This window comes from Chiloscyllium punctatum, chromosome 23 (genome assembly GCF_047496795.1).
Source record: "Chiloscyllium punctatum isolate Juve2018m chromosome 23, sChiPun1.3, whole genome shotgun sequence".
Classification (NCBI taxonomy): Eukaryota; Metazoa; Chordata; class Chondrichthyes; order Orectolobiformes; family Hemiscylliidae; genus Chiloscyllium; species Chiloscyllium punctatum.
The window spans coordinates 90,534,461-90,549,647 of record NC_092761.1 but is presented as its reverse complement, the minus strand read 5'-3'; the positions used below and the strand labels follow the sequence as shown (position 1 = coordinate 90,549,647).

General features: G+C 47.4%; 1 protein-coding gene across 4 annotated transcripts in view; it reads right to left on the bottom strand.

Annotated features, from left to right (window-relative positions):
* The window catches only part of nectin1b (nectin cell adhesion molecule 1b), a 541,045-nt gene that overhangs the window by 33,527 nt on the left and 492,331 nt on the right, over window positions 1–15,187 (bottom strand). For all 4 annotated transcript variants that reach the window (XM_072593457.1, XM_072593460.1, XM_072593459.1 and 1 more), the window contains exon 7: window positions 8,154–8,238. In XM_072593457.1, the coding sequence (XP_072449558.1) occupies window positions 8,154–8,238 (85 nt within the window). The remainder of the gene's footprint in view (window positions 1–8,153; window positions 8,239–15,187) is intronic.

The window sequence follows — 15,187 nt, the reverse complement described above, 5'->3', positions numbered from 1 at the left end:
ATCTATCAGGCCTCGACACTGGGAGTGTAACCAGATACAGAGGGGTGAGGGGCAGTCCCTGCGGGTGAGGGGGACATACACCAGGATGGGAGCAGGCCCTGGGGGTAGGGGCAGTCCCCGGGGTGAGGGTGCAGACACCAGGGGGTGGGGGGACATTACTGTGCAGAATGGGACAGGGGAGAAAGTATAATTTCATTACACAGCACTTTCCGAACCCCTGGCAAGTTCCTGTCTGAGTCACCATCCTGATTTGGAATTATATCACTGTTCCTTCAGTGTCGCTGGGTTAACATCCTGGAGTTCCCTCCCTCAGACACTCATAGGGGTGTGGAATGCCCTGCCTGCAACAACAGTGGACTCAACAACTTTAGGGGCATTTAAATGGTCATTGGATAAACATATGGATGATAATGGAATAGTGTAGGTTAGATGGATTTCAGATTGGTTTCACAGGTCAGCACAACATTGAGGGCTGAAGGGCCTGTACTGTGCTGTAATGTTCAATGATCTATGTTCTACTGGCATTTGTTGGTCAATCTATAGCAGGTGGACTTCAGTGGTTGAAGAAGGCAGCTCACCCCTACTACCTCAAGGGCAACTAGGGACGGGCAATAAATGCTGACCCAGCCAGCAATGTCCATGACACCAATAAATAAGAAATTCAGGTCCTGAGGACTTCTATTTAACCATCTACTTTGGAGCTGGGAGGATTAACCAATCCCTGAGTACGTGGACGGTCTGTGCCTTCCCTTAGCAGCAAGACCACCCCAGGTCTGGTTCTTCACTGATGTGGAGGAGGTGCTGGTGATGGACTGAGGTGGATACAGTCAGAAATCACATGACACCAGGTTGTAGTCTAATAGGTTTATTTGAAATCACAAGCTTTCAGAGCACTGCCCCTTCAGCAGGTGAAAGTGACTTGTGATTTCAGATAAACCTGTGTTGGACTATAACCTGGTGTCGTGTGACATTTGACCTGGATCTTTACTGCAAGTCCTGGGTGAGATGGGTCTACGCAGAGTCAGGACTGAGGTGTTGGAGGGGCGGGGGTTCTGAAGGTGCCTGGGTTTCCATCACAGCCCCTCGCAATGTAAACTGAAACGGTGACAGATAACAGAGGTGAAAAATGTGGAGGGTTTTGACATGGAGGTGTAACAACTGTTCATCAGCTGGAACTATCTCTGCAGGAAAATGTCTCTTTGTGACAATATTGCTCTATTAATCCTGTAAACATTCTAATCAGTGAAAGCTGGTTATTGGCTGGACACAGTCTACTGGCTTGCTGCTTTATTCAGCAGTTATTCAGTTATCTCTTTGCTTTGGGGTAATATTCCTTGCAGTGATTTATTTTGTTATTTTATATTTTCTCATTTCCAATCCGCCTGGTCTTTTTTTACAGTGCCTCCAATCGAGCCAAGCACATCTTCCACCCGTGGGCCTCCAGCAGTGAGGCAGGGAGTTTGAAGGCACTCGGACAGGCAGAGTCAGCTTTTCCACCTTGTTACAGACAGGCCTGCAGCCTCACTCCAGCCTCTCCTGCCATTGGCCATCGGCACACTCTCAGGAGCAGCTGGGGTGCTGCCCGGTCAGGGCTGTGTGTGGGCATTGAGCCAGACCAAATAAGGGGGGAGGGGGGGGGGGGGAGAGGGCACCCTCACCCTCTGAGCCCAACATCCAGATGGATATCACAGCCCAGCACTAAAACATAGACACACAGAAACTCGGAGCAGGAGTAGGCCCTTTAAGCCTGTTCCCCCATTTAATATGATCATTTCTGATCATCCAGCTCAGTCCCCTGTTCCCGCGCTCTCCCCATTAATCCTTCTGTCCCTTCAGCACTATGAACTGTATCTAACTCCTCCTTGAAAACATTCAATGTTTCAGCCTCAACCACATTCTGTAGCAGTGCATTCCACAGGCTCCCCACTCTCTGGGTAAAGTCAAGATCAGAGTGGTGCTGGAAAAGCACAACTGGACAGGCAGCATCCAAAGAGCAGGAAAATCAGCATTTCAGGCAAAAGCCCTTCATCAGGAATGATGAAAGGTTTTTGCCCAAAACGTTGATTTTCCTGCTCCTCGGATGCTGCCTGATCTGCTGTGCTTTTCCAGCACCACTCTGATCTTGACTCTAATCTCCAGCATCTGTTGTACCCACCTCCACCTACTCTCTGGGTAAAGTCAATTCTCCTCATCTCTGTCCTAAATGTCCTACCCGATATTCTTATACTGAGACCCCAGTGGGACCTGGGTATTAGATTAGATTAGATTACTTACAGTGTGGAAACAGGCCCTCCGGCCCAACAAGTCCACACCGGCCCGCCGAAGCGTAACCCACCCATACCCCTACATCTACCCCTTACCTAACACTACGGGCAATTTAGCATGGCCAATTCACCTGACCTGCACATCTTTGGACTGTGGGAGGAAACCGGAGCACCCGGAGGAAACCCATGCAGACACGGGGAGAACGTGCAAACTCCACACAGTCAGTCGCCTGAGGCGGGAATTGAACCCGGGTCTCCGGCGCTGCGAGGCAGCAGTGCTAACCACTGTGCCACCGTGCCGCCCGTATCTTAGTACATGTCACTGATGGTAAACATGCAGCAGATAGTGAAGGAGCCAATTGATTTGTTGGCTTTGATAGAGAGAGGATTTGAGTCTAGGAGCAGGATGTCTGGTTGCAATTATATCAGGCCTTGGTAAGACCAAGCCTAGAGGATTGTGTACAGATCTGGTCTCTTTATCTGAGAACGAATTCCTAAAGGACCACACTAGTTACTGGCTGCCACTTGGAGATGGTCTGATTATTTCCTTGTGTTTCCTGTCTGCCAAGCAGCTCTCTATTCATGTCAGTACACTACTGCAAACGATACACTTCAATTTTACACATTAATCTCTGAGGTGGAAATTTATCAAATAGCTTTTAAAGTCCAAGCAAACCACCTCAACTGGCTCCCCCTTATCAACTCTCCTAGTTACATCCTCAAAATATCCAATTCATTTGTCAAACTTGATCTCCCTTTTGTAAATCCAAGCTCATTCTGTCGAACCCTGTCACGACTGGATGAGCCATTAAGACAGTTCCTCTCTCAGATGTTGATGATTGGTTCCAAAGCACTAATTTCAAGACAAGATAACGAGGCCTGAACCTCAATGTTCATTTTCTCCAACAACATCAGTTCAAAAGAAACACCTTATCATTATGACATTGTTTTTATGTGGGAGCCTGCTGCTGTGTTTTCTATATTAGAAGGGTAACACTTCAACAGATTTTCTTTGACATTTTAGGGTATCCTGAAATCATAAAAGGTGCTATACAAATGCAAATTCTTTCCCTTCTCAACTGTGTACTGCATTTGCGATGAGAGTCAGTGTGTGAGGGATCCCATAACAAGTCTGTGTGTGTGTGTGTGACCCCGCACCCCAGTGAGAGTCTGTGTGTGTGGTGGACGGTACCCCAATGAGAGTCAGTGTGTGTAGAGTCAGTTTCTTCACAGTCAGAGAGAAAATCTATATGTTTGTAGCATTATTTTTGATCTTTGGCCATTCCTGAATGCTTACATAGTTGATCAGTTCCTCTGAAAGACTAGTCATTGCAACAACATAGAGAAGAGGTGGGTCCCACAGAGCTGTCTGATAAATGTAATAATGTGGTTTGGATGAAGTTTTCATGTTGGATAACTGTTAGCCATGACTCTTGGAAGTTGCTGTTGCTTGAACGTAACCATAAGATGTTTGAGATCCAGCTGAGAGGGTAACTGTGGACCCAGTTTAAAATATTAACCCAAAGATAGGCCACACCAATAAAGTAGCACTTCCTCAATACTGCAATAGAAACAGGTCCTTAGCAGCTGGAATGTGGTGGAGTGCGGAAGTCTAGGCTTGCAATGTTTCACGTTGTAAATAAATACAGGGCTGAGTAAAGGCTGACACAGTATCAAACTTTATCAACATTTATATTTCTGGAATATAACAGAGTGTCACTTATTTTATCGGAGCTTCATTAAAGAAACATTCCCCTGAAGAATACCGGGAAACTGTGGAGGACATGGACATAGAATGGACAAAGAAACACCAGGGCTGGTCTGAGGAAACAGCGGCGCCCTGACCTGTACACCCAACTGTCACTGGGACATCAATCACCTCAACCTGTCTACCCCGCTCCCCCACTCCAACCTCTCACCCTCACAACATGCAGCCCTCCAATCCCTCTGCTCCCATCCCAACCTCACCATCAAGCCATCGGATAAAGGGGGCGCAGTGGTAGTCTGGCGCATTGACTTCTACACCACTGAAGCCAGACGCCAACTTGAGGACACCTCCTCCTATCGCCCCCTCCATCATGACCCCACCCCCCATCACCAAACCATCATCTCCCAGACCATACAGAACCTCATCACCTCAGGAGATCTCCCACCCACAGCTTCCAACCTCATAGTCCGGAACCCCGCACTGCCCGGTTCTACCTCCTTCCCAAGATCCACAAGCCTGACCACCCTGGCCGACCCATTGTATCAGCATGCTCCTGCCCCACTGAACTCATCTCTACCTACCTCGACACTGTGCTATCCCCCATAGTCCAGGAACTCCCCACATACGTTCGAGATACCACCCAAGTCCTCCACCTCCTCCAAGACTTCCGTTTCCCTGGCCTCCAACGCCTCATCTTCACCATGGATATCCAATCCCTCTACACCTCCATCCGCTATGACCAGGGCCTCCAAGCCCTCTGTTTCTTCCTCTCCCCAACAATACCCTTCCACCAACACTCTAATTCGTTTGGTTGAACTGGTCCTCACCTTTATCAATTTCTCCTTTGAAACCTTCCACTTCCTCCAGACCAAAGGGGTAGCCATGGGCACACGTATGGGCCCCAGCTATGCCTGTCTCTTTGTTGGCTACATAGAACAGTCCACTTTCTGTAGTTACACCAGCACCACTCCCCACCTCTTCCTCCGCTACATTGATGACTGCATTGGCACCACCTCGTGCTCCCGCGAGGAAGTTGAGCAATTCATCAACTTCACCAACACATTCCACCCTGACCTTAAATTTACCTGGACCATCTCTGACACCTCCCTCCCCTTCCTGGACCTCTCCATCTCCATTAATGACGACCAACTTGACACTGACATTTTTTACAAACCCACCAACTCCCACAGCTACCTGGATTACACCTCTTTCCACCCTACCTCCTGCAAAAATGCCATCCCGTATTCCCAATTCCTCCGCCTCCGCCCTATCTGCTCCCAGGAGGACCAGTTCCACCACTGAACACACCAGATGGCCTCCTTCTTTAGAGACCAAAATTTCCCTTCCCACGTGGTTGAAGATGCCCTCCAACGCATCTCATCCACATCCCACACCTCCGCCCTCAAACCCCAGCCCTCCAACTGTAACAAGGACAGAACCCCCCCAGTGCTCACTTTCCACTCTACTAACCTTCGCATTAACCAAATCATCCGCTGACATTTCCGCCACCTCCAAAAAGACCCCACCACCAGGGATATATTTCCCTCCCCACCCCTTTCTGCCTTCCGCAAAGACCGTTCCCTCCGTGACTACCTGGTCAGGTCCATGCCCCCCAACAACCCACTCTCCCATCCTGGCACCTTCCCCTGCCACTGCAGGAATTGCAAAACCTGTGCCCACACCTCCTCCCTCACCTCCATTCAAGGCCCCAAAGGAGCCTTCCACATCCATCAAAGTTTTACCTGCACATCCACCAATGTCATTTAATGTATCCATTCCTCCCGATGTGGTCTCCTCTACTGGACGCCTTTGAGCAGAGCGCTTTAGGAACATCTCCGGGACACCCGAACCAATCAATCCCACTGCCCTGTGGCCCAACATTTCAACTCCCCCTCCCACTCTGCCGAGGACATGGAGGTCCTGGGCCTCCTTCACCGCCGCTCCCTCACCACCAGACGCCTGGAGGAAGAACGCCTCATCTTCCGCCTCGGAACACTTCAACCCCAGGGCATCAATGTGGACTTCAACAGTTTCCTCATTTCCTCTTCCCCCAACTTACCCCAGTTCCATCCTTCCAGCTCCATTCCCACCTATCCACTCCACCCTCCTCTCTGACCTATCACCTCCATCCCCACCCCCATTCACCTATTGTACTCTTTGCTACCTTCTCACCAGCCCACCCCCCCATTTATCTCTCCACCCTGGAGGCTCCCTGCCTCATTCCTGAGGAAGAGCTTTTGCTGCTCCTCGGATGCTGCCTGACCTGCTGAGCTATTCCAGCACCACTCTGATCTAAACTCTGGTTTCCAGCATCTGCAGTACCCACTTCTGCCCTGAGGCAACAGTGTATTTGTTAAAACTACTTAAAGGGTTTCCAACAGTAAACAGGTGAAATTTAAACTGTTCACTCCCTGAATGTGTTGTAAGTGGCTCAGAGTCTTTACTACAGAATTTTATGATGGAGATTTCATGTTTGGTGAGGTTGGGTAGTGGGGCCAAGCTGGTAAATGGGGATCAGACATGAATTAACTGCACGGCAGAAACGATTTCTGCTGTTGAGGGACCATTCCTGATCCCATTTCTCTAGTTGTGAACAATCACCTTCTTCGTGCCACCTCTACCCAGTGTCACCCCCTACCCAGTGTGACCCTACCCAATGTCACCCCTACCCAGTGTGACCCTACCCAGTGCAATCCTACCCAGAGCGACATCGACCCAGTGTGACCCTACCCAGTGTGACCCTACCCAGTGTGACCCTACCCAGTGTGACCCTACCCAGTGTGACCCTACCCAGAGCGACATCTACCCAGTGTGACCCTACCCAGTGTGACCCTACCCAGTGTGACCCTACCCAGTGTGACCCTACCCAGAGCGACATCGACCCAGTGTGACTCTACCCAGTGTGACCCTACCCAATGCCAAATCTATCCAATGCCCTCTACCCAGGGTCAGCCTCCTGTCCCCCTTGCAGCTGGTGTCTGACATGGCCCTGGGCCTATTCCCTGACTCTCCCTCCTCCCTGTGGATTGGGCCTTGGTAGCTGCCTGAGCTCTGCTCACTCTTCACCACAGTAACACTCAGCTCCTGGCTGTTGTGACCAATGAATGAAACAAAGACTTCTGCCCCATCTGCCTGTTTGTTGTGTGTCGGCTCACTGAGACCCATCATCCCGCTCACTCCCTGGGGCCTGCTACTATTCACTTTGAAAGTTCCTCTTGGATCTGCTACCAATGCCCTTTTAGGCAGCACATTCTGGATCATCTCAACCACCTGATGAAGGAGCGATGCTCCGAAAGCTAGTGCTTCCACTTAAACCTGTTGGACTATAACCTGGTGTTGTGTGATTTTTAACTTTATACACCCCAGTCCAACACCGGCATCTCCAAATTATGTCCATAGAGAGTCATTTTGTGAGAATTTCACCCAGCATTTTTGAGAAATTATTTGCAATCTGCATCCCTCTACTCACCAATCTTCCAATTTCTCCTCATTAACTTGATCAAAATCCTTCTCAGTTCAATCTACCTTTGACTTTCTCTGCTCAGAGGAGGACAGCCTCGGTTTCTCCATGTGACTGGAATCCTGATCTCAGTTACCATTCTGGACACTCTGCCATTCTCCCCCTCCGAGACCTTCCAGAGCATGGAGCTCCCAGAATCAGCCACTGGAATAGTCTGATGGGCCCTTTTTCTTGCACCTGGCTCCGTGGGGTGTAGTATTGTGGACAGGTAACTCAGAACCCCAGGTTAATGTTCTGGGAACATGGGTTCCACTATCCCTGCTGGCAGATAGTCATCACGTTACTGCTGTCAATTGTTATGAAAACCCATCCGGTTCACTAATAGGAGAGGAATCTGCCAGCCTCACCTGGTCTGACCCACTTATAACTCCAGACTCACAGCAATGTGACTCTTAATTGCCCACTGAAATGGCACTAACAAGTCACTCAGTTCAAGAGGCAACTAAATTTGGGTAACAAACGCTAGTCCAGCCCCATTCCCGGATGGAGAAAGGGAATTTACTTTGCCCCTGCAAAAGCCATTGTTCACCCAAACTCAGTCTCAGGATGATTGTCTGCTCCTGTTCTCTGAGGCCCACTCTCCTGACCATAGGCTGGACAGTTTCACTCTCTCCAGAGTTTGGTGAGTCACTGGTTACCAGCCTCCACCTGCTGCTATTACCTGAATGTCGTCTGCCGTCAACTGACTCTTCATCTCTGTCTTCTTTTCAGGAGCTGGCGGTTTGTGGGATGGAGGAAGGTCGATCCTGTTTGTAACAGAAACAAAGATTTCAGTATTGGGGAGGCAGATGCTGCAGACAATCCCTGCAGTTTCTGGTGGGGGGGGTGGTTAGAGGGAGACGTGTTGGTGCATTTGAAGCTTTACATTTTCAAACTGTCTCTCAATGTTTGTCATGACCCTTACCTTGTCCCTGTCCTGTTGTCTGGTGGTTCACAGACCGACTGTATCACTAACCCCTTCCATGGTGTAATGCTTTGTTAGTGTTCCTCATTCGGTTAACAAACCTTCACTGATTAGTGTTAATCCTGCTCCCCTGCTCTTTACACTGAATCGATTGTTGTAATTACTGTCCCACACAGAGTGACAGTAAACATCCTCAGTTTTATAGCTCACAGCTCAGTGAGAGATTGGGCCATAACTCTATGATATTCCTGCTATTCGGTGCAGCCCTTCAATGGACCATGAGACGTGCCCAGAGAGACAGACTGTGTTAACATTAGCGTGCCCATTACTCCTGCCTGACTAACTCCAAGTGAATCAATTCACCTGGGCCAAATCTAACAGACCTGGGAAGCTCTGGGGGACTCCAGAGTGTGATGGCGGAACCCCTGGTAGGAACATTCTGGAACTTGTTTAAAGAATGACCACACAGAGCAGAGGGGGAGGTGATGCAGGAAAATTCGACCATCAGTCGCTAATGACGACCAGAGCATTGAGGGCAATCTGAACCAGATTAGGTTTCAGAAATCGAGACAAAACATGAACAGTCCCATTGTATTTACTTTTAACAAAGTGGCAGTGAGCACGGGGCAGGAGTGGTGGGAAGGGACTGTGGAGGTACTGGATTTCAATAACACTTTCACTCAGATGACAGGCAGAAAACTGGCAAAGAACAAAAGACAAAATGTAAGGAAAAGAAGAAAGACTTGCATTCTAAACTACTTTAAACAACTTTCGGACATCTCAGGGCTCTTTACTGTCACTGAGGTATTTTTAAAGGGTGAAGCAGCCTACTGGTGCACAAGCAGCAATGTTAAAAAGACCATTTCATCTGCTTTTTGTGATGTTGACTGTGAGGAATTCATATTGAAATAGAGGTAGTGAGGCTGGAGGAGCGGGAAGGAGGGGAGTGAAGGAGGCAGTGAGGAATGGAGTGGGTGAGGGGATGGAAGCAATGAGGGATGGAAGGGATGGAGTTGAAAGGGATTGGAGGATATGAGGGGTAGGGAATTCTAGGGGATGAGGATTAGAGGGGGTGAGGAGTGGAGATGGTGAGTTAGACAGAAATGAAACATAAAGTCATAGAGATGTACAGCATGGAATCAGACCCTTCGGTCCAACCCGTCCATGCTGACCAGATATCCCAACCCAATCTAGTCCCACCTGCCAGCACCCGGCCCATATCCCTCCAAACCCTTCCTATTCATATACCCATCCAAATGCCTTTTAAATGTTGCAATTGTACCAGCGTCCACCACTTCCTCTGGCAGCTCATTCCATACACGTACCACCCTCTGTGTGAAAATGTTGCCCCTTTGGTGTCTTTTACATCTTTCCCCTCTCACCCTAAACCTATGCCCTCTGGTTCTGGACTGCCCCACCCCAGGGAAAAGACTTTGTCTATTTATCCTATCCATGCCCCTCATAATTTTGCAAACCTCTATAAGGTCACCCCTCAGCTTCCGACGCTCCAGGGAAAACAGCCCCAGTCTGTTCAGCCTCTCCCTGTTGCTCAAATCCTCCATCCTTGTAAATCTTTTCTGAACCCTTTCAAGTTTTTCAACATCAGTCTGATAGGAAGGAGACCAGAATTGCACGCAATATTCAAACAGTGGCCTAACCAATGTCCTGTACAGCCGCAACGTGACCTCCCAACTCCTGTGCTTAATACTCTGACCAATAAAGGAAAGCACACTAAACGCTTTTTTCACTATCCTATCTACCTGCATCTCCACTTTCAAGGAGCTATGAACCTGCACTCCACTGTCTCTTTACTCAGCAACATTCCCTAGGACCTTACCATTATGTGTATAAGTCCTGCTAAGACTTGCTTTCCCAAAATGCAGCACCTCACATTTATCTGAATTAAACTTCATCTGCCACTTCTCAGCCCATTGGCCCATCTGGTCCAGATCCTGTTGTAACCTTCTTCGCTGTCCATTACATCTCCAATTTTGGTGTCATCTGCAAACTTACCTGTTACACCTTATGCTCACATCCAAATCATTTATATAAATGACGAAAAGTAGAGGACCCAGCACCGATCCTTGTGGCACTCCACTGGTCACAGGTCTACAGTCTGAAAAACAACCCTCCACCACCACCCTCTGTCTTCTACCTTTGAGCCAGTTCTGTATCCAAATGGCTAGTTCTCCCTGTATTCCATGAGATCTAACCTTGCTAACCAGTCTCCCATGGGGAACCTTGTCGAATGCCTTACTGAAGTCCATATAGATCACGCCTACTGATCGGCCCTCATCAATCCTCTTTGTTACTTCTTCAACAAAACTCAAGCAAATCAATGAGACATGATTTCTCACGCACTAAGTCTTGTTAATTATCCCTAATCAGTCCTTACCTTTCCAAATACCTGTCCCTCAGGATTCCCTCCAACAACTTGCCCACCACCGATGTCAGGCTCACTGGTCTATAGTTCCCTGGCTTGTCTTTACCACCCTTCTTAAACAGTGGCACCACGTTAGCCAACCTCCAGTCTTACAGCACCTCACCTGTGACTATCGATGATACAAATATCTCAGCAAGAGGCCCAGCAATTACTTCTCTAGCTTCCCACAGAGTTCTTGGGTACACCTGATCAGGTCCTGGGGATTTATCCACTTTTATGTGTTTCAATACATCCAGCACTTCCTCCTCTGTAATATGGACATTTTGCAAGGTGTTACCATCTATTTCCCTACAGTCTATATCTTCCATATCCTTTTCCACAGTAAATACTGATGCAAAATATTTGTTTAGTATCTCCCCCATTTTCTGCGGCTCCACACAAAGACCGCCTTGCTGATCTTTGAGGGGCTCTATTCTCTCCCTTTGTCCTTAATGTATTTGTAAAACCCCTTTGGATTCTCCTTAATTCTATTTGCCAAAGCTATTTCATGTCCAGTTTTTGCCCTCCTGATTTCCCTCTTAAGTATACTCCTTATTCTCTTCTAAGGACTCACTCAATCTATCCTGTCCATACCTGACATATCCTTCCTTCTTTTTCTTAACCAAACCCTCAATTTCTTTAGTCATCCAGCATTCCCTATACCTACCAGCCTTTCCTTTCACCCTGACAGGAATATACGTTCTCTGGATTGTCGTTATCTCATTTCTGAAGGCTTCCCATTTTCCAGCCGTCCCTTTACCTGCGAACATCTGCCTCCAATCAGCTTTTGAAAGTTCTTGCCCAATACCGTCAAAATTGGCCTTTCTCCAAATTAGAACTTCAACTTTTGGATCTAGTCTATCTTTTTCCAACACTATTTTAAAACTAATAGAATTATGGTTGCTGGCCCCAAAGTGCTCTCCCACAGACACCTCAGTCACCTGCCCTGCCTTATTTCCCAAGGTCAGGTTTGCACCTTCTCTAGTAGGTACGTCCACATACTGAATCAGAAAATTGTCTTGTACAGACTTAACAAATTCCTCTCTATCTAAACCTTTAACACTATGGCAGTCCCAGTCTATGTTTGGAAAGTTAAAATCCCCTACCATAACCACTGTATTATTCTTACAGATAACTGAGATCTCCTCACAAATTTGTTTCTCAATTTCCCTCTGACTGTTACGGGGTCTATAATGCAATCCCAATGAGGTGATCATAGAGTCATAGAGATGTACAGCATGGAAACAGACCCTTTGGTCCAACCCATCTGTGTCGACCAGATATCCCAACCCAACCTAGTCCCACCTGCCAGCACCTGGCCCATATCCCTCCAAACCCTTCCTATTCATATACCCATCCAAATGCCTCTTAAATGTTGCAATTGTACCAGCCTTCATCACTTCCTCTGGCAGCTCATTCCATACACGTACCACCCTCTGTGTGAAAAAGTTGCCCCGAAGGTCTCTTTTATATCTTTCCCCTCTCACCCTAAACCTATGTCCTCTAATTCTGGACTCCCCGATCTCAAGGAAAAGACTTTGTCTATTTATCCTATCCATGCCCCTCATAATTTTGTAAACCTCTATAAGGTCACCCCTCAGCCTCTGACGCTCCAGGGAAAACAGCCCCAGCCTGTTCAGCCTCTCCCTGTAGCTCAAATCCTCCAATCCTGGCAACATCCTTGTAAATCTTTTCTGAACCCTTTCATATTTCACAACATCGTTCCGATAGGAAGGAGACCAGAATTGCACGCAATCTATCTACCTGATACTCCACTTTCAAGGAGCTATGAACCTGCTCTCCAAGGTCTCTTTGTTCAGCAACATTCCCCAGGACCTTACCATGAGGTGTATAAGTCCTGCTAAGATTTGCTTTCCCAAAACGCAGCACCTCACATTTATCTAAATTAAGCTCCTTCTGCCACTTCTCAGCCCATTGGCCCATCTGGTCAAGATACTGTTGTAATCTGAGGTAACCTTCTTCGCTGTCCACTACACCTCCAATTTTGGTGTCATCTACAAACTTAATAAGTATACCTCTTATGCTCACATCCAAATCATTTATGTGAATGATGAAAAGTAGTGGATGCAGCACCGATCCTTGTGGCACTCCACTGGTCACAGGCCTCCAGTCTGAAAAACAACCCTCCACCACCCCCTCTGTCTTCTACCTTTGAGCCAGTTTTGTATCCAAATGGCTAGTTCTCCCTGTATTCCATGAGATCTAACCTTGCTAAACAGTCTCCCATGGGGAACCTTTTTGAATGCCTTACAGAGGTCCATATAGATCACATCTACTGCTCTGCCCTCATCAACCCTCTTTGTTACTTTCTCAAAAAACTCAATGTCCTTTTCTTAGTCCTCAATTCTACCCAAATAATTTCCTTGAATGTATTTCTGGGAATATCCTCCCTAAGTACAGCTGTCATGCTATCCCTTATCAAAAATGCACCCCCCCCCCCCTCTCTTGCCTCCCTTTCTGTCCTTCCTGTGCATTTGTATCCTGGAACATTAAACTGCCAGTCCTGTCCATACCTGAGCCATGTTTCTGTAATTACTATGATATCGCGGTCCGAGAACAGTATTGCATGGGAACAGGCCCTGCAGCCTGGCATGTCTGTGCCGACCATGATGCCAGTCTATATTAACCTCATCTAGCTGCACATTGCATCTCACCCTCTGCTCCATCCCTTACCTGTTCGTATCTGTTTAAATGTCTCTTAGACATTGCTTCCATATTTGCTTCTCCCACCTCCCCTGGTAGTGCGTTCCAGGCACCTACCATCCTCTGTGTTAAAACTTTGCCTCCCACATCTCCTTTACACTTTTCCCCTCTCATCTTAAACCCATGCCCCCTAGTATTTAATAATTCCACCCTGGGAAAAAGACTTTGACTATCCACTCTATCTATGGCCTTCCCAGTATAATAAACTTCTATCAGGTCACCCCTGAGCCTCAGACACTCTGGCAAAAACAATCCAAGCTTGTCCAACCTCTCCTTACAGTGAATATACTGCAATCCAGGCAATATCCTGGTAAACCTCCCTTGCGCCCCCTCCAAAGCTTCCACATCCTTCCTATAGTGTGCTCACCAGAACTGCACCCCTTACTCCAAATGTAGCCTCACTAATGTCTTATACAGCATGAACATGACTTGCTAACTTTTATTCTCAATGTCCCAACCAATGAAGGCCCACATGTCATACCCCTTCTTTACCGCCTTATCCACTTGTGTTACTCCTTTCAGGGAGCTACGGTCTTGTACCCACGATCCCTCTGTACATCATTGCTCCTAAGGGTCCTGCCATTAACTGTATACTTTCCTCTTGCATTTGACCTCCCAAAATGCATCACTTCACACTTGTCTAGATTAAACTGCATCTGCCATTTCTCCACCCAGCTTTCCAACTGATCCATATCCTGGTGTACCCTTTGACAACCTTTCTCACGATACACAACTCCACCAATTTTCATGTCATCTGCAAATGTACTAATCATACCACTGATATTTCTATTCAAGCCATACATTACAAACAGAGATCCAGCAATGATCCTTTTAGAACACCACAGGTTACAGATCTCCTGTCAGAAACACAGCCCTCCACAACTACCCTCTGTCTCTTATAATCAAGCCAATTTTGGATCTAACTTGTGAACTCACCATGGATGTCATCTTTGTCTCTTTCTCCAAAAAACTCAATCAAATTTGAGACACAAACTACCCCGCACAAAGCCCTGCTGACCTATTCTCCAAACACAGTACACCCTTCCCCCAAGAATCTTTACTCTTCAATCTTCCCAGGATCCAGGTCCAACATTTATCACTTAATCAACATCAATAAAAATCAGGTCATTGTCATATTTGCTATTTGAGAGTTTTCAGAATGTGTTAAAATACAGTAACTACTTTAATTCAAAACTACATCATGGATCATTCATATTTTTGAACCTCACTCTCTCTGCCACTGGCACTAGGTCGCAGCAGCGTGTACCATCTACAAGATGCCCTGTAGACCTTCTCCTTAGACAGCACCTTCCAAAGCCATGACCACTACTATCGAGAAGGCCGAGGGCAGCAGATCCAAGGGAACACCGTCCTGACTTGGAACTGTATCACTGTTCCTTCAGTGTTGCTGGATCTAAATTCCTCCCCCCTGACAATGTGGGGGCTCCTACACCACAAGGGTTACTGCGGATGAAGAAGCAGCTCATCATCACCTCCTTCAGGGCAGTTAGGGGTGGACAACAAAGTTGATCTAAATAGTGACACCCACATCCCATAAACAAGGGAAAAAAAGGTACTTTGAAACCTCGAGATTGTGAAAGGCTTCATAGAAACTCATGTCTTTCTATAGTGAATGTACAAAGGC